The sequence below is a fragment of the Mytilus galloprovincialis genome, chromosome 11 (assembly GCF_965363235.1).
Source record: "Mytilus galloprovincialis chromosome 11, xbMytGall1.hap1.1, whole genome shotgun sequence".
Taxonomy (NCBI): domain Eukaryota; kingdom Metazoa; phylum Mollusca; class Bivalvia; order Mytilida; family Mytilidae; genus Mytilus; species Mytilus galloprovincialis.
This window is the reverse complement of record NC_134848.1, coordinates 68,821,223-68,848,544: the sequence shown is the minus strand read 5'-3', so window position 1 is coordinate 68,848,544 and position 27,322 is coordinate 68,821,223. Positions and strand designations below refer to the sequence as shown.

The following is a 27,322-nucleotide window of genomic DNA, read 5'->3' as shown; positions in this document are numbered from 1 at the left end:
AAAACTTTAACCACAGAGTGAATATTTGTGGACGCCGCCGACGACGACGACGCCGACGACGACGGAATGTAGGATCGCTTAGTCTCGCTTTTTCGACTAAAGTCGACGGCTCGACAAAAATGGCCAAAATTGTTCTGTAAATGAACAAAAGCATATCTTGAAATTCCGACAAGAATATTAAAAACATTACTAGAACTTAATGTCGGTACATTTTTGTCGAGCCTTCGACTTTAGTCGAAAAAGCGAGACTAAGCGATCCTACATTCCGTCGTCGTCGGCCTCGTCGTATTCGTCGGCGGCGTCCACAAATATTCACTCTGTGGTTAAAGTTTTTGAAATTTTAATAACTTTCTTAAACTATACTGAATTTCTACCAAACTTGGACAGAAGCTTGTTTATGATCATAAGAAAGTATCCAGAAGTAAATTTTGTAAAAATAAAATTCCATTTTTTCCGTATTTTACTTATAAATGAACTTAGTTTTTATGCGAGGAAACATGACATTCACTCTGTGGTTAAAGGTTTTAAAATTTTAATAACTTCCATAAACTATCCTTGATGTGTACCAAACTTGGACAGAAGCTTGTTTATGATCATAAGATAGTATCAAGAAGAAAATTTTGTAAAAATAAATTACCACTTTTCCGTATTTTACTTATAAATGGACTTATTTTTTTGCCAGAAACAAAACATTCACTCTGTGGTTTAAGTTTTTAAAATTTTTATAATGTTCTTAAACTATCCTGGATTTCTACCAAACTTAGACAAAAGCTTGTTTCGGATCATAAGATATTATTCAGAAGTAAATTTTGTAAAAAAAAAAAATCACTTTTTCCGTATTTTACTTATAAATGGACTTAGTTTTTCTTCCAGTTAACATTACATACAGTCTGCAGTTAAAGTTTATAAAACATTTATTAAATTCATAAACTATCCTGGATTTTTTTACCAAACTTGGAAACTTCTTTCAATCAAATGACAGTATCGAGAGGGAAATTTTTATTGATGTTTTTCCTCATTTGTGTTGAGTCTGCGATTAACAGCAAAAGTAGGCGAGACACTGGATTCCGTGGAACCCTTACGAATTTTTATGATTATATTACAGATACAGAAATAACTGTATTTGCCTGGTTGTTTATACCTGAATGTGTTTGTCTTATTTTATCCAAGGAAATAATTTAGCCTTTGTAAAACAAAATTAATTTCTGCATTTCAAAAATGTATGTATTGTCAATACAAACCTTTAAAACCCCATTAATTTTATTTTCCACCAATACTGTTGTGTTCATATTGTCGACAATATCAATTACTTTATATGACAGAAACACAGATTTTTTTCAGTTCTAGTGCAGAATAGAGCGTTGTCTGAACTTTGAAATTGAAGCGTTGACACATGTTGTATATAAGTCTTGCATTTTTGTTTCGAGTATTATGCTACAAAAGTTCTTAATGAAGTTAAATCAAGTTAAACGCGTCATTTGCATACTAATAATAGTTCTCAAAAGGACCAGGCTTATAATCCTGAAAAGAAGAGACCAACACGAGTTGTTAGATTGTTTAATTAGCTGCAAGTTCAATATAAAGAACGATAAATCAGGCGAACTATGACAGATACCGTACTAGAACCACAAGATCCCAAAAAAACTCGTGAAAACTGTTACTTCGTCGGAAAAGTGGTTGATGTTCCTGTGCCATCAACATTTGCAGACAGCTTTATATATTTGATATGTGGTTGCCATGCATATATCTGCCTTCATTTTTATTATACCTTATTATCGCCGCCAATTTTAAATGAGTTAATGCAGACAGTGAATTTGGTTAAATAATAACGTTCAGTCAAATTAATAATAACATATATTAGTGTACATCAGTAAGATGACAAAAGAGATGCTGTTTGATGACTTGGGTTTCCCAATTTAGAGAAGGATTTGTCCCGCGCAGTCCCTGATTACAACGTTGATGTAACAATAGAAAGATGTGACATGTAATTCATTGTGGATATGTCAAATGCCAATCACAATGCAATTTCCAAACCCAATTAATCATATCTACTGAAAACTAATTGGACAACGGCTGTATTGGTATTTCGTATATTCAAAAAGTGCTGAATTCTGTTTTCCTAAATTTGCATTACCAATATTTTCATTTTCCATTACAGTATTTAGTTGTGCAGCTTTACTAACTAAATATAACACATATAAGTTTACATTGCTGGGTTATGATTGAATAAAATATCGCCTTAAAATATATTGCTGGACTAATTACAAACTGGATAGAATAACCCCTGAAAACTAAAGAATAAATGATAATGTCATGCAGTTCAGATCATATACATATTGCCATACCTCAGTGTTTCAAATATTTTGAAGGCAAGAATTTAAGTCATCTAAACAAACCCTGAAACCTATGTTTAGATTTGAATTGATGCACTGATACAATTTCTCCTCTTACCATGTAAATAAAGGCAACAGTAGTATACCGCTGTTCAAAACTCGTAAATCCATGAACAAAAAACAAAATCTGGGTAACAAACTAAAACTGAGGGAAACGCATTGAATATAAGAGAACAACGACACAACATTAAAATGTAATACACAGAAACGGACTAAGCATTAGACAAAATCTTATGAGAATAACAAATATAACATCACAACCAAATACATGAATTTGAGATAGATAAGTACCGTGACACGTCTTATAGTAATGTGAATTCACACTCAAAAATAAGAGATAACAAACGACACAACGGAAACACAACGTTAAAATGTAACACACACAGAAACGAAACAATACGGACCTTTAGCAGCTTGTTTTCTCAGTTTACCTTATCAAACGTTTTTTCAATACGTAAATATTGCATAATTGATGTATACGTCAATGAAAAATGCAACAAAACAAAAATATATACAGAGATCGACACGGTTTTCAACATTGGCTATACGACTTAGTGTAATCATAACTCACGCCACTAGCAATAAATAAAGTCAAAACACTATCTAGAATGGTAACAATTAGAACCATAACATATTCGCCAGGGAAGTTCGTTATCAAATATATCTGCACAGACAACAACTTGTTATGATTGTCTGCCGATGCAACGTTATGATATTAAGGCAATAGAAATGGAAAGTGTTAATTTATTAGGTTGTATGGATTATATAACTTCATATTTGTTATGCTTTTAATGCTTTTTCATTGGCAATCTAGCTTGATATGGAGACACCAATATACAATTGAATTCATGTTTTGCATGTGATGTTAAAATATCATCATATTAGGTTGATTTTTTTAATGTACAGTACTCTGATTGATATTGAAATGAAGCAACCAAAGCATACCTCAATATTTCACTTCAATATAAGACGTTTGTCTTTTTCAAACCTATTTATAATGGCATCCATTAACTCTGGAATAATATTCTAAAGGTAATTTTATGAAAATTATGTTAATGATAACCTGAATGAATAAAACAATCGAACAATTTCTTGCCTGACGCACACACTGTGTGTATAGGCAAGTTAAAAACGTCATAGTATATTATATTCATTCGCTTTTGTTAGAAGCAATGTATCGTATACAACTACCATAACATCTCAAAAATGTTACGACTGGGTGTTGGTTGTTTGGAAACATTTTGGAAATACAGGGGAAAATTGTATCGGGAATACAAGGTAAACAAAAATTGTGTTCCAAAATGTTTCGTTATTTAGTCATTTATATCTCCGGACAACAATTACAAACGAAGCCTTTGATCGGAAACGCAATTAGACAAAGACGCATTGCACTTATCGGGTCTATCACTGATAAAGCATCGAACAAAAATGAACACATACATCGTTTAAGTGTAATATTACACTTAATTGATCAAACCATGTATTTAAAAGTTGAAAGAATCTGAAAAACCAATCAAATGACCAATGTTATATTGAGGCAAACTTGACTTGATCACTGAAGAAAATCCAATCATCAGGGAACACAAAAGTTGATTTGTATACATAACTTCAAAGTGTCTCTCCTGGTATGAGTATTGTGCTATATCCTAATTCAATACAAGTCCATATTTTGTCATACATCCCCGACGTTTTTATACACCAGTTTTACTTTTGTTTTATGTTTCGGATAAAAGTTTATCTTAAAAAGCACATTGAACTGAAAAAAATGCAAAACAATTAAGTTGGTATCTGCCCTCTTTAAACTACATTAAATCTATTTATATTCGTACTTGCATTTACACCAGTACTTAATATGTCTTAGAATTAACCTGTATGTTGACAGTATTATTAACACTTTGATGATTGCTGCTTTAATTCAGAACGTTAAATACTATTTACCCCATAACAATTCGAGCGGAAACTATAAAACAAATTTCTTGGATAGACAAAGTGCCTTGACAAAAGTCGCTGATTGATTTCCTGTAAACAACATGTAGTGCACTTAATCATCTAACATGTCTAGCAATTTGCCTAGGTACATGTTTCTTTGTGATCAGCAAAATATGTCTTGTATATATTTCTTTATGACCATTATTGAAAGAAGCCCGTTGCTTTTATGCAGCCTTATGCGTACACTCGCAATTTAGTCTTTAACCTAGTGTTGTCAAATCGTACACTTTTGCCTAACCAGTTACTCGGATAATTGTTCGACCGATTAACCGGTTAACCGGTATAGTTTAAACTGGGATGTGAAAGCCTTATCATTAGTACCCTACATATATATATATAAGATGTGGTATGAGTGTCAATTTGACAACCTTTCATCCAAGTCATCAATTTACGCTTTTAGAATTTTCGAATTTTTTTAATATTGTCTTTTGGCATTGTAATGCTTGTCTTTGAGGATTCCTGGCGAAGTTTTACTTTTAATAACCAAATACACCGTATCAACTATAGCGTCTGTACCAACTTCAGATTGAAAAATAAAAAAACTTCTTGATCTCGTAGAATTGAATATGTCTGAAACCGATTATTCTTTCCTTTTCTCTTGTTGTCTCCAAAAATAATGTGGATTGTTTCAATTTGAAATGATTAATTATAAAAAAAGAAAATGTGGTATGATTGCAAATGAGACAATTCTCCACAAGAGATCAAAATGACACAGAAATTAACAACTATAGGTCACCGTACGACCCGTTTCTTTGCTTTGTTTGCTTGATTCTTTATTTCTTTAAGCATGTTACTCGTACTATCACGTATACATTGAGTACATTCACATTGGTTTGCATTTAACAATTTTTGAGATAGCATTACGTTTAAAGTAATACTAAGCCTTGCAAGACGGAGGTTGCACATTTAGATGAAGGTCTACACAAAATTAGATCAAAAACGAACTAATGAAGTAAATCGTAAAATTAAATCGCATTACTGATTTAAAGTTACTGTTAAAAAAGCATGTATACTAATTATGTTTCTTTAAGATCCTGCCCCGAGCTGGGAGACAAGTTCTAATTAATTTTATGTTTTAGGATTAACAATAGCAATCAATTTACTGGACAATTGATTTGTCTAATTAATAACCACGACGACAACTTTTAAATAAAACATTACTATTTAATGATTTCAAAACAAATTTGTATCAAATCTACCAAAATGGAAAAAAAATCCGGTTAACCGGTTAGCGATTTTGGTATTCGGTATTCAGTCGTTCGACTGGTTAACCGGTTAACCGTTGACAACACTACTTTAAACATGTGATTTATACTAGAAGTCTTATATTGAAGATCATAATACCATGCATTTGTCATTTCGATTTAATTTGATTGAACAACTTCATATTAAGGGGGCACAATCTTCGGTTTACCGAACCACAACTAATGAAAGTATTGAATTAATAAGGAAGGGACCTTCTCACAAATCAACACAAAAACAAACCTCTCACCTGAAATCCGGCTTATTTTTTTCAAATAGTGTCATGCGGAAGGGTACTCAAAACCATTAATGTCTGATGTCTACATTTGTGTGACCGCGGATGCGTAAATTTTATGTCATATCCATGCTTTTGGTAAAGTTCCAAACAAATAATCAATGTTTCTGTTTTATCTTTATAGACTTATTATGTCGCAAGTATGCCTCAAATTAAACGTATTGGCTTCATAATGGATATCACTGTGTCGAGTTGTATTGGTTAGGTTAACCTTATTTGTTACAATATGTTTATCAAAGGTTTTATAACGTGCATAAATTATTTGAAGGACAATCAAAAAGACAAATGCATTTCAATTAATGGGACAAAATACAGTTAATTGATATGATAAGGAAAACATATATAGTGATATGATTACTAACATTAATATTGATAAAAAAAAATCCTCCAGTTTTGATTGGTTAAGTTTGTAACTATTGTAAGATTCGTAATAAGGAAAACATATATAGTGATATGATTACTAACATTAATATTGATAAAAAAAATTTTTAACAATGATCTGTATGTGTATTCACAATATTTATTTTATATAATTCTGAAATCAATTGTACTATAGATACTAATATTATGAATAAGTCATATCTTACCAAATAGTGCTCCCCTAAACTATTAGGTAAACTAATATGAGGGATACTAAGTTACAAGCTGTAAACTTGGTAAATTGTTAAAGCATATATGCAATAAAGATATTATTACGTTACAAAAAAAAAAAAAAATTGTATATAAACAAAAACTGTTTAGTGTCTTTAAATATCAGCTGTATTTGTACGAGGCTAAGAAACAAGGTGTATGCGAGCTTTTAGCGAGCTACTACACCTGTTTCGAGCCGAGTACAAATACAGCTGATATTTAAAGACACTAAACAGTTATTGTCTTTATCCTGCAATTAATTCTGTATATTGTTTGTGTTTTGAAAGACACAAAAACTAACATATTTAGCGTTTATTTTCGATTTGTAATTCCTTGAGGCCCGCGTAGTAATATTAAAATCACACATTACGCTGAAGACGGGTTCGCAAAAAAGAATCTCGAATGGTCAACAATAATACATCGCTCAAGGTAAATAATTATCTATTTTAACATAACAACTAGTTTCAACAGTAAAAACGAATAACAAAACATTGTCAAATTTGAAACAGAAGTTTACGAGTTGTCCTACTCTTCAGACTTGACATGTACTAAACCTGCATGCTGAAATTGACATGGTTGATTTTGTAACACAATCATTCACATTCAAGTTTTGAAATCGACAATTGTCATTGTCATTGGAATGCAACTGGAATACACATTCTGAGGTCACACAGGTTCAATCAATACTCAGTCCGGCAGTGGGCGGAGCTTTAAAGCGATATCTGTATAGTATACAGATACAGCATAGCGATATCTGTAGGACTGTATCTGTATAGTAGGACACCCAATTGCAGGATAAATAAGTATATCTTTGATTTATGCCGCTATACTGAACTTAATTTGTAATCATGGTAATGCTAAAGAGTTTACACGATACCACATCATTGGGAGCCATATCAACGTCACAAAACAAATGTTTTACTCCTACACGACTAAGTGTTGCCCGTATCCCTTAATGATATTTTTGTACGCGAGAAACACAGTAAATAAGTTATCAGATTCACCAAACGCGCAACCCATGGTAGTTTAGTAATAAAACTAAGCCTTGTTTGATAAGTGTTGAGATATATTTGCTGATGCTCTAATCAATTTTACATGGCTTAAAGTTGTGACAGATTAAACATGTAGCCTTTTCTAACGAACTGGACATTGGTGATAAATGATTGTTTTATGGTTGTGGTTATTGCAAAATGACAAATGCAACCGTTATCGGTTTTGTAAATCATTAATAATGATTGGTTCTTTAATATATTTTAGGAGGTACATGTTCCATGTGGTCAATATAAAAAGTCATAAATCGGCGAATTACCCTTTAAGAAAGCTAGGTAGGATTAAAAGTAATCATTGACCTTTAATAAGTGGTTGCTCAACTCCGCCTCCGCATCAACAGGTTACTAGATGGCCGATGGTAAATTATATATATTGAGGTCATTAAACGCTTTATTGGAGAAATTGTAAGTGCCATTAAATAGAATAAGTACATATATGTCATAAACTATTTTATGCTTGAAAAAGCTACAGTTTAAAATGCAGTCATAATAGCATTGTTAGAGAAATACTAATATTATATATGGACATAGAGATCATGTTTGATGATCGCTTATTTTTACAGTGAAACTTGTCATTATGTTTGAATATAGAGACCCTATTTGATGATTAGAGGTTTTTTTTCCAAGTTTCAAATTGATGTCACAATCGAATGTTGTAACATGCAATTAATTATTGAGTTGTCAATTGTCAAATACAACAATGTTAGTTCCAATCCTAATTAATCTTATCTATCGGTCACTAATAGGACGTCGAATTTGTTTGAATTAAGTTTAATCAAAAGTGCAGTAGTGTGGTTGCTTTCAATTTGTTTTCAAAATGTTTTCATTTTCCTCGGCGATTTAGGGCTTTTCTAAGATAACCAATTTATTTGAACATATCTAATTTCTGATTGGATTGCATCTACTAGTAATTGAAGTAATGGATTATTTACCCACCTGATTAGATTTTACATTAAAAAGTAATTACTGTGTAATTATGTTGTACACTTCAAATGATCTTTTGTGTAAGTTGAAATTGATGTTCAATGCTTTTAAAGAAATACATTATATTAAGCATTACATTTTTCTCAGCTTTTTAAACATTGTAACATGGTATTTACATGATTTAATTGGTGTACTTCTACATGTTCTTTCACTATACCAGGTCGAATGAACTAGTTATTCATAATCACCAAACTGAATTTGCCTTATTGTGTGCTATAACCAGTTAGCAGTGCCATTCATGGTTTCGATATTGAAGGTTTTATCCAATATGCTAGAATTCAATGATATATTTGATAAACATCTTACAATGATATTGAATCCTAAATAAATGAAAATGATACATTTCAAGTCAAAAATTAATAAGCCATCAACAAGGATAAATCATAATGCATACTAGTATTATTTTCAAATGCCGATGTACAACAGTTATCAAAGGTACCAGCCTTATAATTTGATAAGCCAGACGCGCGTTTCGTCTACATAAGACTCATCTGTGACGCTCAGATCAAAGTAGATAATAAGTCAAACAAATATAAAGTTGAAGAGCATTGAGAACCAAAATTCCAAAAAGTTGTGCAAAATACAGCTAAGGTATTCTATGCCAGGGATAAGAAAATCCTTTGTACTTCGCAAAATTAATACAACAGTTGCAGTTACTGTAAAGACCTCCAAAACGTTTTATGAAATCTTGTAATCAAATAAACCTGGTCTGACAATAAGATAAGAATGATTGTCTGCTGTTGCTTAAAAAGGGTTTAAAGGCCAAAGAGACTGAAAGTGTTAATGCATTAGGTTTTAATGTATTATATTACGTCTTGTTATTCATGAATTTAATTGGTGTGTATTAACTTCTAGGGAATTCTATATTGAGACATCAATATACATTTAAATGGATGGTTTCCGTGATACTGTTAATTGTAATCATATTAATTTTTTTGTTGTTTTATAAAGAACACAGCTTGACTAAATAATAAAATAAAGTAACCATCATATATCCCGTTGTCACACTTCAAACCTTGGTGTTTATATTTTATATAGTTATTTCAATGCGACATCATTTAATTCGAAAACACTTAAATTTCCCCCGAGTTTTTTCTTCTTCTATAAATAAATAAATAAATGTAATTGTTATTTTGATATACACTTTGTCTTATCCATACTATACATAGAACGTTGAAGTAACCCTTTATCAATTCGTTGCGCGTAATTTGGTCATCAATTTGCTTTGTGTGTGTTTTATGTGATTGTATATTTGTAAAAGAAATAATTGTCTACTTAAGATGCTAGGGGTCTCGATTAAGGAGTAGACGAGACAGTTTAACTACAATAATCATATGAATTTCATCTCTAATTCCACAAGATCAAACCCTACGAGTACACAAGTACACGTAAGATTCCATTCAATATATATCGCTACAATTTTAAGTGTAAAAAGTAAAATCACAAAAATACTGAACTCCGTGAAAAATTAAATCGGAAAGTCCCTAATCACATGGCAAAACCAAATGACAAAACACATCAAACGAATGGACAACAACTGTCATATTCCTGACAGGCATTTTCAAATGTAGAAAATGATATATTGAACTTGGTTTTATAGCGCTAAAACTCTCACTTGTACGACAGTCTCATCAAATTATGTTATATTTACTGCGATGCGTGAAACAAAACAGACATAATAAATAAAATAGCCAAATAGGGTACAACAGTCATCACTGTGGTACAATCTTAAAACAAACAAATTTAGAAAAAAGCACAAAAGCATGTATCAAATTCAAAACACATTCATTGCTTTGATTGTCTGATGTCAGAAAATTTATACGTCACATAGGAAAAATGTTGTCGTTCAATGTTAATTCAAAACAATTTTATATTATTATACTTCACGTTAAAATGCCGCATTTTGATTGGCTAATACGAGGGTGTTAATTGACTCTATCACATGGCTGAGAGGTTGACAATTGTTTTTAATGTTACCCTCTCGTCTAGACCAATTAAAAATCGATAATTTAAAGGACAATGAATTGAATGACACCAAGTTATTATAGACAATGTTTAAGTTCTACATTTTAGCTCAAATTCTATTATTTGACTGTCAAAATAAAAAAAGAAAAAAAACATCTTGCTTCACTTATGTTGATTGTTCTAATACCCGTAATGTTGTTTTGTTATGGCCATAGAAAATACTTTTAAATAAACTTTAAAAATAAGAATGGAAATGGGGAATGACATTCAGTATAATAAATTGAATAACACATAGCTATGTGTTATTTATATAATGTCACATGGGAAATGTTGGCATACAGGGTTAAAATACCAAAAGCATGTTAGAAATAATTTTAGAAATTGACCGAGATTTAAAATTGTCCAGAAGTTCTTTAGAGTTTTGAAGAATCCACAAATGGGTCATACCACTACGCGTTTATAATAACTTTGTCGTTTGTCGTTCAAAGTATTTTCTAATTTATAATAGAACTACAACATAATGCTATATAATAAAACAATATCATAATGATGGGATCTTTTAAGGTACAGAGTCACGTTATAAGAACAAAAGAAGTACAAAAAGTCGTATACACAAAACACACTCGCAAAAACGAAAGACAATCATACAAACACGCTGAAGGGATGTATATGTACCGAGCCACGTCAAACGGACATCACAGAAAACAACCCGAACAGCAAAAGCAATATTAATAATAGAACAAAGACAAATGAAAGAACAATTTAACACGTTGCTAAGATGATAAACAACGTCAGAACGCAGAATCTATACATCAAGACCATCATGTATTATTTGTGAAGTTGAAACGGAATATTTATCAACAAGTTCTTGGTACCTTCCGGTGACCTTTTTTAGAAAAAGGACGAGACCTTCTTTGACATGCCTTTGGTTAATCAACTTTTTGCTCCGACACTCATGACACCGTTGCCGTTTTATAAAGTCTGAGTAGGAGCTGCAAGCTCTTGAAGTGTGCCGGCATAATTTTTCCTCTGCCTCGCAATCAAACTATTTTCCTTATTAATGTTGCGGCCACCTTTAAAAGAGTCTTTGTAAGTAATGTTCTACATCCGAAAACAAACTTACAAACATTTTTAATTTATAAATGTGTTTTTGTAATTTCAAATTCATTAACAGTTGAATAATTGCAACATTGTCTCGTTTTGTAAAACATTTCAAAGTAAAAAGACTTTTCAAAATGGTCAGATATTTTTGGAATATAAACTTTTGAGGTTGAACAAACGTTGTTAGCAATAAAACAAAAATAACAAAAAAAGTTCAATGGCAACTGATTTTGACATGAAAGATCAATTATATGTTTATTTTAAGCATTCTGGTTTTCACCATCATGGGGGCCACAATGTTATGATATTTTTGGTTTTTAACTACAATGTGTTACATAAAGGCAACAATATTACTAATATTCAATTTAACTTTGTATTCGACTTGGATTTCAAACTTATATTATCATAAAACTGTAGATGAATCTAGACAAAACGCGTATCTGGCGTCTAACAATGACATATTTGATGATTTTGAACAATAGAAGGTGAATGTAAAAAAATCATAAAAAATTCACTATCATTATTGTTTAAGGTAAAACAAAAAAAAAAAGAAATGGCTCCATATGTATTGATTTCAAAGAAGGAAGTGTTAAATTAAGGACGCAATGTATAAAGAAACTTGGATGCGCAAATCATTATTTATATTCACATCTTACAAAAAAAATAAATACTTTAAAGTCAATGCATGTTATATTTCTAGACCGCAAACGGAGTTTGAATAGACTTCTTACTCTACATACTAATTCTATTGAGAGTGAGACAGTGAGAAGAAAAGTGTTATATGTCGTAATATTTAAGGTAGAAAGAGTAGGGTACATTATTAGTATCCGGGAAAAAATTCATCCTTGTATCAATGATGAGTTTATATACAAATAGTACATCACAGAGGTTTAAGCTTGATATCGAATTGAGGAACTATGAAAGTCTAAATACATACTTGTTTACAGTTAATGGAGGCGAGAGATACCAAACGGACATTATAATGAAAATGAGTAAGACATTTAACATGTTTAATATTCTTAAGGTTAATGTTGGTTTTTTTTTCTTCAATATATTTTAAAAAGCCGCTTTATGATACTAAAGACGTGTTCCGTGTATGCCAATTCGTGATCCTATTTGTGATTGAGTATAAAAAGAAGTAGTTTAAATGGCAAAGATATGCAATATTGGATAAATGCACCTATATTTTCAGCTTCCGTTCTGCAAGAGATTTATCATCTTCAAACAGACCATCATCTTTGCGCCGGATAAAATTATGCGCTGTTTGTACATAAAGTTGTTATTTCCAGGAAGTCATGTGACAACATAACATTTGATAAACTGTATCCAAAAAAGGTGTACTCACCAAACAGATAACATATTTCATTGAAAAAGTTGGTCCGTTAACATGCTGCTTGTAAAAATATGTTTTTAATTTACCTGGCCAAGTGAGCTTTTCTCATCATTTGGATATTATGTTTTGAATAATGTGTCTGGTGATCTCGCCTGGCACCCAAGATGGCCGACATGGATTAAAATACAACATGGGGCAAAATCCAGTTGTGTCTTTCATTTTGACATTCATTGTAATTAGAGAAAATCTTCCAAATTTTGAGCTCTGCCAATTGTGCATGTACATGTACCCCAAAACTGTCAAACCACTTCTAAATAGAAAATTTCCCTCTTATCCTCTGGACAAAAAATGCAGTAAAATTTAGAATTTTGGAAACACTAAGGCTTTTCTACCTCAGGCAAAGATTACCTTATATATATGGCAAAACTTTTAGAAATTTTGGTCCTTAATGCTCTTCAACTTCGTACTTTATTTGGCCTTTGTAACTTTTTTGGATTCGAGTATCACTAATGAGTCTTTTGTAGACGAAACGCGCGTCTGGCGTATATACAAAATTTTGTCCTGGGATATATAATGAGTTTATTCTATACACATGTTACATTCTCCAGTTATAATTACTGTAGAAAAAAAAGGACGGTTAATTAAGTTAGCCATGAATAGATTGCTATTTGGTATATTTATTTTTGTGCTCAATAATTCTATCTTTTTCAAACGATTGTATTTGGGGAAGTTAAATGCTATCTGAACATTTCCTTTGTATTGAATGGAAACTGATTACAACAAATGTAAAGAAAATAAATAATCTATTACTCGTGCACTGTAAATTTCAACTGATTAATTGCATTATACATGAAATTAAACAAATCTACCAAATGCGTATTCTGATCCGCACATTTTCTGATATTTCATTAATTGTATTTCGTATCCACATGTGACTGTTTTGTTCTCATCTGTTATATCTAAAATGCAATTAAAGCATTGTATGCCTTGGCCAATAAAAGCAAATGCAATGACAAAGCTTTTTACTTAAACGTAGAAAGTTTAATTGCAAACCAGTGTTTGAACTTTTACTTATTGCATATTTCATGTATTTATAGTGAAAAATATTTACATGTTTGTAATCTTATTACGAGATATGCTTAGTTATTGTCTTAACATAATGCATTAATTATTCATATAAACTGGGTATATTAAGAACATTGTATACAACACAAACTCATAAACTCTTCAAATATACCTGGCTTAAAATTTTGCCCGAAAACGATTGGTACGAAGTTTTAAGAAAATTGAGGAACAAACAATTCCGAAATGGTTTACCAATTACAATAAGAGCAATTTGAACAAAGTTAAAGCATCCTTAGTATTGTGTACAAATATAAATGTGATGTTAAAGATTCAATGTAAATGTATATGTTCTACAAAATTGTTATTTATTCTGAATTTGCTAACATACAGCAAATATCTGGTCTTTTTTTATGTTGCCTACGGAAGTAAATAACGAATCCCAGAAATATTCCGTTTTATGTTTTAATGTTACCCGCATTAAAGATAATATAACGAATACCCATTTAGAAATACTGAAATTTTAATTTAAACTAAAAATCATGAAAAAATAGCTCACCGTAATTCCATTCGTCCCGTGAAGATACATGTAACTGCAGAATGAATTGTCTTTTGAACTTGATAAGTAACCTGAAACCAGCACATGGATTAAGGAGATAACTGTATTGTATTTTAAGCTCCGACGACATCCCCAATTGATGCCGTCGGAGCTTAAAATACAATATTGTTATCTCCATTCTAATGAAACTGACAGAAAACAACGTTAAAAATGTAATTAAATTCTGCAATATGTCGCCTGCGCTTGCGCGTACGACCCATACCATCAATTGTCAAGTGAAGCCATGTAAAAAAGTGACGTTATCCAATCAAAATGAACGTTACAAACGTTGTTGCATTAGAATAATTGTTTTATTGTCAGAACGTTGATATAAAGCGGAGACGTTCTATGTTATTGGTACTACATACCTCTATTTTTCGTTCTATAATTCAGATATTAAAACGAATGGTCGTCATTGACTGCATACGTTGTTTTATATATACATGATATATATACATATAAAGAATAAAGACTTTTTGTTTTTGATACTGATTTGATCAGCAATAATACCAACCGAGCCCGCTATGGCGACCTAATATTCGAGCTGATGAAGTCAGTATAAAAAAATAAAAAGCGATCATTCTGTTTATCGACAATCTGTCTTGACTCTTTGTTTTTGTAAAGAATATGTAGTAAAATGAATTAATAAGTAAAACTACTTTTACGCGTACAAAACTTTGCGTTTCGTTGTTCGGTTGTATGACAGGAGTCGCGTGCATTTCATTGATACATAACCTATGTATATTTATTTTAAACCTCATACCATATAACACCAACTCATTATTCACTGCACTTGGCGCCCTAAATAAATCCATTATTTTGTTTTTCTGTATTTGTTGATTACTGGTGTTAACGTATTTTCTTCAAGCTAGTTCAGAATAGTTTTACAGTGACTAAATGAAATTGAGAATGGAAATGTCCATTTGTAAAAATATACTTATTCGACTTAGTCTTTACCTTTTAGCAAGTTTGTGAATTCTGTTATCACGATAATTTATTTGAAAATCAATTCATAAAATTGCAGTGAATGCTCACACTAAATTCACTTTGGAACTATTATTTTTCTTCAAACAAGTTCAGAATACTTTTCGAAAATTAGTAAATGTTTATTGTAAAAATCTTGTTCGACTAAGTCTTTACCTTTAAGCAAGTTCATGATTTCTGTTATCACGATTATCTTTTTAGGAATTCATTCATTTATAAAATTGCAGTAAATGCTCTCACTAAATCCACTCTGTTGCTGACGTCAATGATCAGCCCTTGTATGACAATATAAAATAAACAATAATTTTAATCGAGGTTGATACTGATAATTATATGGGATGAACGTCAAAAGAAGCCAGGTCATGTGCCTTTATAACTTATACTGTCCTAACCAACACACGATCCATCGAATTGTATTGGACATTCGTTGTTTTTTCTTGAAACTAGTTCAGAATAATTTTCGAAAATGAGTAAATGTTTATTGTAAAAATCTTATTCAACTAAGCCTTACCTTTAAGCAGGTTCGTGATTTCTGTTATCACGACTATCTATTTAAGAATAAATTCATTCATAAAATTGCAGTAAACGCTCTCACTAAATCCACTCGGCAACTGACGTCAGTGTTCAGGTCTTGTATAACAATATGAAATAAACAATAATTTTAATCGGAAGTTAATACTGATATTTGTATGAGACGAACGTCAAGAGAAGCGAGATCCTGAGGCGATATGACTTGCATTGTAATAACCAACACACGACCCATCGTAGTGTATTAGACATACATTGTATGTTCACAAAGCCAGTTTAGCATAATTTTCGACAATAAGTAAGTGTTCTTTTTAAAAATTATATTCGACTTAGTCTAAACCTTTTAGCAAGTTTGTGAATTCTGTTATCACAATAATCTATTTAAGAATCAATTCATAAAATTGCAGTAAATGCTCTCACTAACTGACGTCACTGTTCAGACCTTGTATGACAATATAAAATAAACAATATTTTTAATTGGAAGTTTATACTGATAATTGTATGGGACGAACGTCAAGAGAAGCCAGATCCTGTGGCGTTATAACTTATACTGTGATAACCAATACACGATTCATCGTATTGTATTGAACATACGTTAACAGAGACCAATATCCAGGAGAATCGTTTACATCAGCTGAACCGATCAACTTCTACAAATTTCATTATTTTGAATCAGATATATAAAAGTTCTTATCTCTAAGATATTTAAATGTTTTGATCGTAAGGTGGATAAGTATTGGACATACGTTAACATAGACCAATATCCAGGCGAATCGTTAACATTAGCTGAACCAATCAACTTCTGCAAAGTTTCATTAATTTGAATCAGATAAATAAAAGTTTTTATCTCTTAGATATTTAGTTGTTTCGATCGTAAGGTGGATATGAATTGAGCTGTGTAATTAGTACTTTGAAATAATAGAAATTGGATAATATTTATCTTGTATATGAACTTGTTTATCGGTTTTGATTTATATATTTAGATGTGATCAAAAATTAATACATTAGCGTTATGGTGACGTGCATAGTTGACGGTTTATTTGTGTATAAATTCCGTATTCAGGGTACAACTGGACGTATTTAGCTGTACATGTCATGACAGTCTGACAATCGAATAACATATCTATGTGACTAAGCATCGAGGATTGTTCCAGTGTATAATTAATTAATAAGTGTGAAGACAAGTTGCAAAAAAATTCATTACTAGACAAAACATTACTATTATTAGTAAAGTTTGATAGCAATACATATATATTTTTTATGTGTTTTTCGATATCTAATAGAGAAATTGTGTTGACGAATTTAATCTCATCATACTGTATTAAAAGTGTTTTGTCTATGGACGTTTGACTTAACAAGGAATGGAAAGGATAACAGTAAATCGTTTCTCCTTCCGACGAAAGGGTAGCCATAAGAAAAAGGATGAAGCCAAGGAAAACGCCTTTGATTTCAGTAAGATGACTCACTTGAGGTAGGACAGTTTACTGTACAATAAGTCAAATTATTTATGATCCAGCAATACATATGATAAGTTGTGTAGAGTTTATATTTTTCGATTTTTAGAGAAAAACTTATCAAGTTGTTTTTACTTATGTTTCGAGTTACAAAGGGGGATTTTTTAAATTTTTGTCCGATTACTCATCAGTGCAGTTTTATGAAACTAAAGGATTTGTTAATATCTATTTACGTGTCAGCTCCCAATTGATTGTTATACATTTTAGGTTTTACGTTTCCGAATTAATGGTTTTTCATTCATAAAAAAATGATTTTCAGTTTTCATACAATAACTTAAACTTACCTTAGCAATTTAAAAGAAACTTTGTTTAATTGTTTACATCTATTGATGTGATGTCCCTTTCGATTTTTAATGAATGTGGGTTTTATTCTTCAAACAACGGGGCATACAATAACTCATTTACGCTTTGAACAGATATCTTAAAACTTTTGCTAATGTTTTATATTTACATGTATTGACATACGCTCCCTTTCGATTTGTCTTAATGTTATATCATACCGTTTTCGAGTTTTTGAATATCATTTACAAAAGGGGGTGGTCGTCCAGTTTTCGGACAAAATGTTTTGAGCAGAGAACATTTTGTGACTGGTCTATATCCAAAAAATATCCTTCCTTCTTTTATTTCTGATTTGACATTAAAAAGATATTAAACTTTATTCTTTGAAAAAGTGAAGGACGTATCATGTGCCCATGATGCAGCTCTTTATTGTTATCACGTTACTTTTGTATTTAAATTTTAAATGTATTTCTGTATGGTTTGATATAATAGCACCACTCACATGTAATGTGACCATAAAGACTACCATGATTTGCATCTAGAAGTCATGATACAAATACCCATATAATGAATATGAAATCGCAACTTAACAACATATTTATCTAAAGGAGATATGTGTATATGCATATATAATTTTGCCTTAATCAACCAACGACGGGTCATGAATGTTTAATATTAATCATGTTCCCATTTTCTTCTATAAGTTTAAAGTTTTAACATTTTAAGCATTTTAAAATAATGTTGTTTGTTTTTTATTGTTTATTGGTTCGAGATGTATCGTCTTTTATATGTTGTGATGATTCTTTCTGTGTTTCTAGGTTTTATTCTCATCTAGATCTGTGACTCCAATTTTACAATGCAACCAAATGATGATGGTGTTCGTAAAACACTTCAATTTCGTTACCTTTACAGCTAACACTTCAATGTCGTTACCTTTACAGCTAACACTTCAATGTCATTACCTTTACAGCTAACACTTCAATGTCGTTACCTTTACAGCTACATTTTGTAGGAAACATTGGTTTAGTATCTTCCTTTTTTGCATAAATCTTCTATTAAGGAAACTATAAAAGAAACCCCATGCTCTAATTACCGTATTACCTACAGTTGTAAACTCAATAAGCAAGCATTGTTGGTATTTTGACATAAAGAAATTAAACAGTTGACACTTTGGTATCTGATATAATCTCATTTTGTTCCCATGTAACCTTCAATGACATTGTGTGTTTAAATGTTGTCCTTTTATCAAGTAATTAATGTTTTGATATTGATAAATTCGTCGCTACTTTTGAAAATACGTCTTTTTTCAACATACTTTTTGTCGAGGATACTCGGCTGCTAAAAGGTTTATTATGAGATACACTTTTTACTCCATATGTAAGGAATAAGAGTACTGTAATTGAACAGTTTGCCACCGTCAATGGGCGATTTGATGGTCGCAATTGCAGTTTTTTCTAGCGACGCGTAGTGGAGACAGTAAAACGGAAAATTTGTGACTGTCAAATCAAAATAGACGATGGCAACTCTTCAACTACAGTACGGTTATTCTGATTCTAATACATGACTAAAAGAAATAAAACGTAAGAGCTTGAAAAAATTAATAAATTTGAAATAGAATAAAATTTCGCGAAACTTCATGCAGGAGTTTAGCGTAAAGACGTCGTGGCTAAACGTCACGTCTTACAAATGAAAACTGACAAATTGAAGGTTATTACGTTACTTGTATGATTCAAATTTGGATAAAGTCACATACAAACGGCGATTCTGAGGTTGTAGTTGTTTGTTTTTATTTTTTTGGATAAAATAAAGTAATCTAACATTTGTTGATCGAATCATTTCAAAATCGGTGGGGGGGGGGGGGGGGGGGGGGGGGGGGCGTCCGTCCTTAGTTACGTCTGGTCAACTGTGGATTTGACGGTAACTTTAAGCCAATAAATACATTGTTACATAAATATAGAATTCGTGTTTATACAACTTTTACATGAGTCGTGATTACCCGTTTTAGTTTCAGACAAAGCATTAGATAAAAAGTTTGATCATTTCCACCTAGTATTGAATGCATTGTCAAAACAAGGAGAGAAAACAACCTTTAGTATTAGTATTGCTCTTTGAAATGTTTACTGACAGAACATATATCACACTAAATTATTAAAGAGTAAATGCATTTTGGTTTCAAAAAGTAATTATTAAGGGAATGTGTATTTTTCAATGGCGGATCCAGGGGGCTATGGTTGGAACCCCCCTTTTTGAGCACGCTGAATGCATGAACGGGGATATATGGTTGGAACCCCCCTTTTTTATTCTGGGTTGGGAACCCCTTTTTTATCCTGGGTTGAGAATCCCCCTTTTTGAATGGCTGGATCGCCCCTGTTTTTAATGGAGTAAATTTTAACCAATGAGCAAGCTCAATGATTCATATAAACACGACATCATTAAATACAATCAATATATACAATTGCAATAAATTCTTTAGTCTGTGGCATTTTATAAATGGCAGCGCCATTATATTGGTCTTAAGAGACCATAAATTAAACATTAAAACTTACTAGGAAGTCAACTGTATTATAGGATGCCAGCGTACCAAGAAGTAAGCGGTCTTAATCGAGGTTAATTTTAATGCTGTAACATTTGGTCGTGTTTTTAAATTTGCATAATTATTTAAATAAAGACATAATCAATCAAAGAAAAGTGTTTGCAATAAACGATCCAATCAGGTTAAAGTACTTGTATTACTAAGGATTTCTTTACTTTCGTGAGTACCAGTTGTGGTGGATAGAACAGTGTTTTCGTTTCATTCTGTGACTTTTCAAAGATCTTCATATAAGTCTAAATGATTGTAATGCGTTGAACTGTTCAGAACAGTTGAATTCGTGAAATTTGTATCTAACATATAATATTGTTGCAACTTTTGATCATATGGTAGTTGTATGGATATTTAGATAAAGACATGACCAATCAGACAAAACTACTTGAAATAGATGAACTCATCAAGTTAAAGTATGTGTATTACTAAGGATTCCTTTACTTTCGTATGTACCATTTGATATGGATAGAAAACTGTTTTCGTTAGTATTTGATTCTGTATCTGTCATATCATTTGTTTGGATCTTCAAAGCTCTTCAACTTTGTACTTGTTTGGCTTTATAAATATGTTTTGATATGAGCGCCACTAATGAGTCTTATGTAGACGAAACGCGCGTCTGGCGTAATAAATTATAATTCTGGTACCTTTAATAACTATATATCTTCATAGAAGTTATAAGTTGTAATTCGTTGAACAGGTGAATTCGTGGTTCAAATATACCAACGAAGTTCACAAAATTTGTATCCCACGATTTGGAATGAATTCGTAGTATAATCTCACCTGACTACCTCCGCAACTAGATCTGTTCTGATAGTTGACCTATTGATATTTTGTTTTACGTCATATGTTCTCTGTTTATAGATATAGTTTATTGAAAATTATACCACATCTTCTTGTTTCTATATTTATCGCATTCAGAGCAGGTTTTAGTTTAGAACACATTCATGCCTGATTGTTCTGACAGTTCCAGGTACTGGTTTTAACACTAGTCCGAACTGACTCATATAGTAAACTGGTTGAAACTGAACGAATCAAGCTGAATATCGTCTATTATCTACAATTAGTTATACTCAGTTTTAGATCTCTCAGATATCTAAGAGTTAGTAATTGACGTTTGTAATGTGTATTGAATATTCTATGAATGCTTAAAAATGAATATCAGATTGCGATATTTATTAGATTTTAATAGTTGTAGAAAAGCACAAACATAATAATATAAGTCTTATGAGAGCTATATATAATGTGGTCGAAGCAGCTACGTTGGTAATGTAGTTAAAGGTTATATATTCCTGTTTAGTAATATAAGTCTTATGAGAGCTATATCTAATGTGGTCGAAGCAGCTACATTCGTAATGTAGTTGAAGGTTATTTATTCCTGTCTAGTACCTTTGTTATCGAGATAATACAGCATATAATATTGATAGGTCATGGACCTCCTTTTCGAGATATTTACGTTTTAAAAAAAGAGGGGAAAAGGCTGACTTGGACTTTAACCTTACATTTGCATTGGTATTATTTGAGTCACAAATTGAAAGAACAAAAATTAAGAAATTGCTTAAATGAGTAGGTCCGGTAAGGACCGATTTTGGCCTCAAATTTCAGGTTCATCTGACGAAAGATTTTGACCACTTTTTAAACACTTATGTGTCTATTTTATTTGAATTAATTAGTTAATGTGAAAGATTTTAACAGATTGAGTCATTAAAAACGATCCGATTCATGCTCAAATATGAAAAATCTACATAATATGCCGAAAAATGTCACTTTTCAGATGGTTTTTGGTAAAAATGAAAGTGGCCGCATCCGTGTTCATCCTCAACCTTTATATATGTTATGTATTATCATAAAATGCAACTTACATTTCAATATTAAGGATGAACACGAATGCGGCCACTTTCGTTTTACACGAAAACCGTCTAAAATTTAACTAAAATGCTAGAATTATGAGGATTTCAGTAATTTAGCATGACTTAATGGTGCTAGAACCGGATATATGTGCATTGTATTGTCAAAAACAGCCCATATTTATGTAGCAGAAGCATTCTACTGTCCAATAAATAACTAAAGGTTTACATTTTAACAATTTTGTAAAACTGCTATATTTTGGGGCCAAAAAGGGGTCTTACTGAACCTACTCCTTTGGAAATGGCTTTTTATGAGCCAATGAAGTCTTTTATACAAAACAAAATTGGTGTTATGGGGCAAAATATTTTACCCTGTATTGATGGAAAAATACCAAGGAGTCCGAACATTTGACACCAATTTCCAAAACCTCACTTAAGTACATCCTTAATTTAGTAATCTAATAACTCAGGTTTGGATTTAATTTACTTGTTTATGCTTAGCGATTGTCAAAAGCCCTCAAAAGAGAGATATGAGTATTACAAAATATTATGGTTAATTAAGACGTTGCAATATTTGTTTTCACAAAAATAGCTTCTTTTATTAAATATTTTATTAATTTTAAAACCATTATTATGTTTGCTACCATATGGATTTTTACAAATAATGAACATTGAAGCCACCATTTTGAATTTGTGCATCCGCGAATGGAGAAAACGGTTCCTGTTTTAAACATACATTTGTTTTGCAGTATCCCTCATGTAAACAAAAGTTTGATATGTGATGTAGGCACTCTATCAACCAATGATTATTGATTGGAATAACAGCTGTTATGTTATAACATAATAAGCCTTGTCTATCGTTTTGTAATGATCGGTCATAGACATCGTTGTAATGTTTGCCTAATTATTGTTCTACTGTTAAGGATATTGATACATTTATTGGGTTGAATATATGCAAACAATTTGGAAACGTTCGTTTCAAACCAACACCCGATACATATATTTTATGGTTCCATTTTATGCGACGAACGTCTTCGCAGTTCAAAAACTAATTATATCCAATGTTCTAAATAGTTGATTATGGTTTGAAAAGCCTGTACTAAAAAAGTCTATAGTAACTATACAAAAGCTGGACACCAAGATATCTTAGGGATGCAAAACAACTCATTAGTACGTACTAAAAATATTATTTGTTTACTGTTTACATTTTCACTTATTAAATCATCTACAGTAGAGAGTACATAAAGGCTAGTAAAGTTTAAAGTGCAGTAGTCATTAATCGATTATTCAAAATGTTAGAAGCATAAAAGACGGGAAAGACAAAATCTAGGAATACGACAACTTGGATGATATTGTTAGTAGACATCTTTAAGGAGTTATTGTCTTTGAATAACGATGCATAACCTTACGGGTTTGACAAAGGTAATTGTTAAAAAAGTGAAAAACTTTACACAGCAACATTATCAGCAAAGATAAGATCTACCAATGGTGAAAAAGTAAAATAACAAAAATAACGAACTCCGATGAAAATTCAAAATGGTGTATTAAACTTTGTTGCATAACTAGGTCAACCTTTCATTTGTATGACAGTTGCAATCGGCGTTTTACGTTTCCGCAATTGGAAATCGCCAAACATTCAGGTAACCTTGAAAGTAATAATTTCAAACAAATAAATTAACCAAAACCTCACGTTATTAAGATGATACCTATAATCTATACTTCAAGACCATCGTGTATTATCGTGAAGTGGATACAGAATATTTACCAACAAGGTCTTGGTATCTTCCGTTGAACCTTTTGGAACGACGAGACGTTCTTTAGCATAACCCTGGTTCATCAAATTTCGGCTCCGCTACTGGTGACGTTTTACAAATAATGAATAGCAGATGTAAGATCTTCAATACCGAATAAGTTTGGAAATGTATATCCCATATCATGCATATGCAAAATCTTAAATACCAAATGAGTTTGGAAATATATATATCCCATATGCAAGATCTTGAATACCGAATGAGTTTGGAAGTGTATATCCACTATGCAGGTGTAGTTACTGTATTGCTACTTAGATGGATGATATGTATTTGTTCATTCCATGTCAAGGACAATATTGACCTATTAGTTGAATTTATAGAAAAAACAAATAAGAAAATATGCGAAAAAAACATTTATTAGTCTTTAAGTTCAACGGAAGCATGCTCTTAGTTATGAAATATATCCTAGTTGTCTTTATTGAGGTCATCTGTTTTTAAAGAACACAGGTCAAGGTGATCCACGTATGTTTTCAGAGCCTCATATTGATTAGTCTTGCTCTATGTTTGTCCTATAAGTTATTGACAACAATATTGCTGTCGCTTGTTATACTCTTTTGTTAGGTATTCTCCTATCTTATTACCTTAACTTCTGATTAGTAAAATAATGAATACGCCGTAAATCTTTGACGTCAAATGAAAAATCATAAATGTATAATAACACTACAAGGTAGTTGTATTGATCAGTCAACTATATACATATATCAAACATTGATAAGGAATAATAGAAAAACAGACATGGACATTTCAAAATTTTATATAAAAGCACTGTCTGTTCGACGCAAATATACATGTAATACTGAAAAGGGATTAGAAAAAACACATTCATATGATGGGCCTAAATTTTTAAGGTAAGACATATATGATTATCATAATTTCATAGTAATGTTAATTTTTGAACGAACAACTTTAATGTGATAAACTTGCAAATATTGGACAATGTCTTATCCAAGTTGGGACCGCAGTGGCCAAGCACTACCAAATAATTCAACTCTGAGGCTATGAATTAGAATTTCTCACGGAACAGGTGCACTCGACTCCAATATTAGTTTTCTATGATTGTCAGTTTTCCAACCGGAGCACTCCGGCACTCCGGTTTTTTCAACCAATAAAAAACTGACCATTACGAAATAAAACAGACGTGTTGAAAGTGGCGTTAAAGACAAATTATTCAATCGATCAAAATTACCCTAGACTTACATAATGGGTAAAATGGCAAAGTTACCGTTGCCTTAATTAAAAGAAAGCAAACATCAAAACGTTCGCTGGCACTTCTTTCTGTTTCAGTCTTTTTAACATCGATAAAACTTCATGTGAAGATAGTGTTGCCAAAGTATCTTCTCTTAGTTGTAGATTAATTTGATTTAACTCTCATTTAGCTTTTAGAAAAGTGATTCCGATATTTTATTCCACGTCATGAACTTAAAAGCGCCTTTCAAAGATTGTTATTTTAATCATTGCATGCAATAAGGTGAACACTGTCATTGACGGTACACATTTTACTGTAACAGATGCGTTTTTCTGCAATTAATTTTGGATGCCAACATTTTTAAAGCTAATCTGAACCTTGCTGAAGAATAAAAAGGACCGAAACTAACGCCATATCCGGGGGAGGAAACTACGGAAATACATTTTAAATTGTTTCTAAGACTTATACATGTTATAACAGCAAACTTTAAGAAAAACAATATCCGTATTATCATGTCAGTACCGAAAAACTGGGTTATTGGCTAAATACACTCTCGGTAGACTAACAGACCACCAGGAGCCATGATCTTTGATTGTATTGCAATTAAGCTCTGATTATGTGTAAATTACTGCTATTATTTTCATATTACTGCAAAACATACTCCATAAATTCACATGATTAAAATGTATAATTACTGTCAAAATGATTGATGTTGGACTTCCAAAACATTTGAAATCATGGAGTCGAGAATATGTATTTTAAAACTACTTCCTTTATGACAAATCAATGCATAACAAAGATAATTTGATTTTGCAGTTTTGAAGCGTTTATTTGACTACTTAAGTTTGTTTCATATAGATTTTAACATTCCCAATGTGTAGTTTGATAATCCTAAATATTCCTTCTTAACCAAAATGTCGAAAGACCATCTATTAAATTGATATAGGTTTGCTAACCCTTCCAGACCTCCTGATATCATCCCGATTATTAAGGCGTTTGCGTTGCTGAGACTTTTATTTGTATGTTTTGGTATACTGTTGTATGTTTAAGTCGTTATTTTGTTATTGGTTTTGATTTGTGTTTTTGGTGCATTCAAAGTCTATGTAAATGCTAAGTCAATCTTTATCTTTGTAGTTTCTTGGATATTTTCAAACCTTCGATTTTAAGGCATATGTCAGTGTACAATTATACCGTTTTGATTCAAGGATTTTTTATACTTACGCAATGTTTTGCGTCAAGTATACTATTGTTAACCCGTTTGTACGTCTGTTTGTTCGTTCGTCCGTTCGTTCGTCCGTCAGTCAGTCCTGTTCTTGTTATCGCAACGTCTCTGAACCACACAACAGAATTTCATGAAACGTTTTAGATAGAAAGGACATACTATGGAGATATGCATATCGACACGATTTTTTTCTTTGAGTAACGTCCCTTTGAACTTTTTTTGTCTCAATATACTACGGCAACAAACAGTTTGTCATCGCAACTCCTCTGTAACCACAAAAAATAATTTCACGAAACTGTGTAGATATTAAGGACATACTACGCATATTTGAAAGATATATGCATGTATATCAATATTGGGTAACACGGTAACAATTGTTAGGTATAGAAGAAGTAATCAATTCATGAAATTACCCATAACCATGATAATAAACGGCATATGAGCCAGATGTTACGAACTAAATGGTAATATGTATCTCACATCAAAACTTTATCATAATATCAGCACAATATTTATGAGGACGTTTACAAAGAAAAGATACAATAAGGATATTTTAATATCCCTGGACTGTAATTTAGTCTGAGTTGGTCAACAAGAACATGCCACATGTTGTCTTGAAATAAACTGTTTAGTTTACTGTTCTGTGTCCGTTCTTTAACATGTTTGACTTACCTTAATAGTCTTGTATTATTTTAATTTTAGTTTCTTGTGTACAATTTGGAAATTAGT

The 27,322-nt window shown here is 31.6% G+C and overlaps 1 protein-coding gene across 7 annotated transcripts in view; it reads left to right on the top strand.

The window, feature by feature from the left end:
* The window catches only part of LOC143052693 (NAD(P)H-hydrate epimerase-like), a 70,636-nt gene that overhangs the window by 30,747 nt on the left and 12,567 nt on the right, over positions 1–27,322 (top strand). The window contains exon 1 of one of the 7 annotated variants that reach the window (XM_076225777.1): positions 17,344–17,624. The exons of 5 other annotated variants lie outside the window; for them this stretch is intronic. In XM_076225777.1, coding sequence (XP_076081892.1) covers positions 17,515–17,624 — 110 coding nt within the window. In that variant the 5' untranslated portion in view covers positions 17,344–17,514. Of the gene's footprint in view, positions 1–17,343; positions 17,625–24,885; positions 25,034–27,322 lie in introns of those variants that run through there. One more of the 7 variants, XM_076225776.1, reaches the window with a different exon arrangement.